Source organism: Penaeus monodon, chromosome 42 (assembly GCF_015228065.2).
Source record: "Penaeus monodon isolate SGIC_2016 chromosome 42, NSTDA_Pmon_1, whole genome shotgun sequence".
Lineage (NCBI taxonomy): Eukaryota > Metazoa > Arthropoda > Malacostraca > Decapoda > Penaeidae > Penaeus > Penaeus monodon.
The window spans coordinates 21,354,322-21,359,321 of NC_051427.1; the positions used below are offsets into that span (position 1 = coordinate 21,354,322).

Here is a 5,000-nt window from a genome sequence, read left to right on the forward strand (position 1 = left end):
GAGGTGGATTGATTGATGGATAGATAGAAACATAACCACATTGCTGGATGGAGAGATGAATAAATAGATAGATGCCTATGGTTTTATAGTTGCATGGCTAGATGGGTTGATGAATATTTGCATCGGTAAATAGATGGATAAATAGGTGGATAGGAAGAAGGTTATGTAATGAGAAGTGTTTACTTATTATTAATTGTTCCTGCTTCAGGTCAACTTACTTAATATTTGCATTTGCATGCACTTACCTATTAAACAGTTGGGTAACCTTATCAGCAGTTCATACAGAGCACAGCTCAAAGATCAGCATTATTATTATTATTATTATTATACTTAATAGGCATCTATAAACATTTACCAAAGAGAATGGCATCACAGATCTCCCCCGTTGTGTCTTCATATACCATGCTCACTTGAGCCTTGTTCCAGAGATGAGGCAGCTAGCTCAGAGGCAAGCAAGTGGCTGGAGGAATATAACCCTCAGGAGGACTCTGAGCTCGCCCGGACAGCCAACGAACTTCTAGGGACGGTGGACGATCCCAAGTTTTCTAACACTGAGGTTGGTTGGTTGGTTGAAAAGGGGAGAGAGGGCATCTGCTCTCCTTGGCTGTCTGTCTGTATCTGTCTATCTTTCTGTCAGTGTCTGTGGCCATCTGGCTTTCTGTCTGTCTCTTTTTGTCTCTGTTTGTGTCACTGTCTCTCTCTGCCTCTCCCACTCTCCCTCCCTCCCTCCCTCCCTCCCTCCCTCCCTCCCTCCCTGTCTCTCTCTCTCTCTCTCTCTCTCTCTCTCTCTCTCTCTCTCTCTCTCTCTCTCTCTCTCTCTCTCTCTCTCTCTCTCTCTCTCTCTCTCTCTCTCTCTCTCTCTCTCTTTCTTTCTCTCTCTCTCTTTCTTTCTCTCTCTCTCTCTCTTCTTTCTCTCTCTCTCTTCTTTCTTTCTCTCTCTCTTCTTTTCTCTCTCTCTCTTCTTTCTCTCTCTCTCTCTCTTTCTTTCTCTCTCTCTCTTTCTCTTTCTCTTTCTCTTTCTCTTTCTCTTTCTCTTTCTCTTTCTCTCTCTTTTCCCTTTTCTCAATTTTCATGCCATACACAAGGAAATACTCTACTGCTTATCAGTACAGGCGGTTTATTTATTATTTTGGTTATTATTTGTATATATTTCACCATTAGTATCAGCATTATTATTATTATTATTACTATTATTACTATTACTGTTACTATTATAAGTATTAGTTGTAAGTAGTTATCTCTTTTCCTTTTATCTAGACACTATTAGTGTATTTATTTTTTGTATTACCATTCTGATGTTATGGAATTATTATCCACATTATTGTCATAATTATTAGTATTATGTTATTATTTTGGGTTACCTATACAAAGCATATTTTCAAAAATTGGTTTACAAAGGAGGCAGGTTGCATGATCAGCCGTTCCCCACCTTAGTTTGGGGTGTTTTGCTTTCCGTATGTTGGGAGTCATTGTTCTAGGCAAGAGATACATGGTAAGATTTATTTGTTTATGTATAGATACATAGATTTGTAATTTCTGGGTCCTTCTCTTTTTCCTATTTTTTTCTTATTTTCTGCATTTTTATCTCCCCCTTTTTTTTTCTTTTCTTTTGTTTTTCTTTTTTTCATTCTCATGATTTTGCAGTTCATGAAATTCATCAGGAAGCTCGGGGAGGGGTCGAAGGGCGAGGTCTCCAAGGACTGGACGGAAGAGTTCCTCTCGGCCAACGGCGGCAGGACCTCCGCTGAGTCCTGGAGCACAGAATTCACCAAGGGACAGCAACAACAGCGGCAGCAACCTCATGACCGCTGGGCTGAGGAGTTTGCTCAAGCGCAGAGATTAGGTAAAGCAGTAGGAATCTGAGGGAGTGTGACTCTGTGTCCTCTGTTCTTTTTCTTGCTACTTTTATTTTTCTTTAGTCTCTCGCTCTCTTTCTGAGATTCTTTGCATTCCTTTTTTTCATGTCTATGTTCTTTTTTTCTCTCCCTTTTTTCTCTTTCCTCTTGCTTAGTTTTGAGTGATACTTATTAGTGCCTTTTATGCTTTCATTTCTTTTCTATTTCCTAGTGATTTCAGTGTATTAGTTTTGCTTACACATAGATAGCTTATTCAGCAAGGGGTAATGGTATTAATAGTTAGAGAAAATAAAACTTTCCCAAAATTTTAAGGAAATGGGAGTATCAGGCGAGGTCAGCTAATTAGCTAATTCATCAAAAAGAAAAAAAAAAAGTGCTAATGAATTAATAATTTCTTCCCTTTTGCAACCCCACCAAAGGTACCCTTGAGCATGTGAATGTGGACAGCGAGAAGATGAGCAGTGAGGAGCGGGAGGATTTCTGGCAGAATCTGAAGGAAGAGTGGGAGAAGATGGCTCGTGAGGATGACTTGGAGGAGCACCCTTGGCTTTCAGAATTCAATTCATCCTCCCTTGAGCCTTTTAAGGTGGGATTGAAGCTGTGCTCTGTGTGTGTGTGTGTTTGTTTATTTGTTTGTTTGTTTGTATTATGTTTTTTTCATTTTTGTTTTTATGTTTGTGTGCTTAATATCTGTCTCATTTTCTCTACTGTTGATAACAGAGAAAATTTGTTATCAACATCAGTATCAAGCCCCCTTAACCCATTCGGGGCGCCCCGTTTGGCATCTATTCTTGCCATGCTCTCAATGGACGCCAACACGTTTGGCATGTAATCTTGCCATGGCATCTATGGGCCCCGTAACGTTTGGCACGTATTTTTGCCTTGATGACTGACCATAGACTGACAATTTATTATTTTTTTCAACCTAATACTTGGCTCTGTTACTCGTCTTATTTGACTGGTTGATAAATATGTGACGTATGTAATTTATGACATATGTAATTGTCGTAATTATTTATGACTTGTAATCATGTGATTTGTTCACACTAGATTGCATGATTATGATGTACCTTGACCTGACTGGCTGGAAACTAGTAATTGCTTTGATTGGTGCATCAGGTCACATGGCGTGATCTGATTGGTTAGTCATGTGAATAAAAGGTCAGTCAAAGGCTCATTCCAGCAGAACGATCGCAGCCATGGAAGGTATGAAGGTATATTCTCTCTTACAAGTCTTGTACTAAAGAAAAAAAAACTAAACTTACACAGTGTGACATCACATATCAATACAAAGCTATTTTTGAACATCAAAGTGAAGCTACATTCACTTCTGCTTTTCTTCCTTTTCTGTTGAATGAAATGATAAAAAACATGGTGTGATCTCTTATATGGACAATGCACTATTTCTGAGTATCAAAATGATATTTGGCTTGCTGCTCTGCTTCATTTGAAAGTTTGAAAAAAAAAACACAAAAAAACGGCTAAGTCCATACTTTTACATCTTGTGCAAAAACAACACTAACTTTTAGCATCAAAGTGTTGATGTCATCAGATAGTGTAGAGAACTTGGAAGCGATTCAGTATATCTCCTCAATACAAAGGCGAATAGATGCCTAGAAAAAAAATATGAGAAAAGTACAGTTTTTACACATTGCCCTTATATAAAACGCAACTTTCATAATAAATCTATGGATAGATTCCTGCAAAAATTATATGATGGTCTTTGCGCCGCTCCAGAAGAAATCCCGTTGCGGCGGCCCACGCGGCTGGCAACTATTACCGTGAGCGGCGCTGAGCGACGAGCGAAAAATTCCGGGGCGAATGGGTTAAAGAGATGAAAGTTGATTTTAAGCTGTGCTCCTTGTTTTTATCATGAAATAATCCCCCTGCCTTTCATTTAAGCCTTTCTCCTGAAGAGGGATAGCCAGCATGCCCAAACTCACCTCTGAATTTCTGGGTGACTTGCAGGACTATAAATTTGAGGAGGACAACCCCCTGAAGGACCATCCGGACCCCTTGACAGAAGGCAAAAAGTGCCTGGAGGCGGGAGACCTTCCCTCGGCTGTGCTCCTCTTTGAGGCTGCTGCTCAGCAGAATCCACAGAACCCTGAAACATGGCTGCTGCTTGGGGCTGCCCATGCTGAGAATGAGCAGGACCCTGCTGCAATATCAGCCCTTAGGAGGTAAGTGAAAGAACAGGACAAAAAGGCATAATTTTCTAAACCAGCTAAACTGTCTCTCATATTTATAATATCAAATATATACCAAATATTGAAAAGGAAAACTTCAAAGAGGGTACTAGAACATCTAGGAAGGCAGGAGTGGGCAGGTAGGCTAGGATAAGCAGCTGAGAGGCAAGACAGGGAGATGCAGGTTTAAACATGGCTTACTGTGTTTTGCGCTGCGACTGGGGAAGAGTGCAAGATGCTGGAGGGCCAATAATCAACTAAGTAGAGGGGATAGAATGGTTAAAAATTGTACCTCATACCTATTTGTTAACTTTTTTCTCTCCTTATTGCTATTTCTCTCTCTCTCTCTCTCTCTCTCTCTCTCTCTCTCTCTCTCTCTCTCTCTCTCTCTCTCTCTCTCTCTCTCTCTCTCTCTCTCTCTCTCTCTCTCTCCCTCCTTTCTGTGCCCTCAGTCCCTCCCTATCCCTGTTGTTCCTTCTCTTACTTTGTCATTTTCTTTTTTTGGATTCCCATATTGAATTAATTACTTTCTCTTTCTTTTTTTGTCAGATGTGTAGAACTTGACCAAAATAACAGTGTGGCTTGGATGGCTTTAGCGACTTCGTATACTAATGAATCTTACCAGACGCTGGCTTGTAATGCACTCAAGGTAAAAATTATATCATTGTACAGAGATTTTTTTTATAGACAGATGAAAACATTATGTAAAATCTTCTTTTTGGGTGATTTAAGAACTTAATTTTACAATAATCAATGCTGAGGGTTTTCAGATAGTGGTCAGCAAACACAAGAATAATTTTTTCTCTCCGTATTTCTTTCTCCTCTTTTTAGGAGTGGATCCGCACTAATCCTGAGTATGCCCAGTTGGTCCCAAAGGGTGATACATCCCAAAGGAAGTCAAAGTTGATGACATCAACACTTGCACCAAGGTAAGCAATAGGCTATATAAGCTACC

General features: G+C 39.9%; 1 protein-coding gene across 2 annotated transcripts in view; it reads left to right on the plus strand.

Annotated features, from left to right (window-relative positions):
• The window catches only part of LOC119598978 (peroxisomal targeting signal 1 receptor-like), a 21,643-nt gene that overhangs the window by 10,680 nt on the left and 5,963 nt on the right, over window positions 1–5,000 (plus strand). For both annotated transcript variants that reach the window (XM_037948721.1, XM_037948722.1), the window contains 6 exons: window positions 427–556; window positions 1,645–1,843; window positions 2,276–2,442; window positions 3,825–4,039; window positions 4,595–4,694; window positions 4,877–4,974. In XM_037948721.1, the coding sequence (XP_037804649.1) occupies window positions 427–556; window positions 1,645–1,843; window positions 2,276–2,442; window positions 3,825–4,039; window positions 4,595–4,694; window positions 4,877–4,974 (909 nt within the window). The remainder of the gene's footprint in view (window positions 1–426; window positions 557–1,644; window positions 1,844–2,275; window positions 2,443–3,824; window positions 4,040–4,594; window positions 4,695–4,876; window positions 4,975–5,000) is intronic.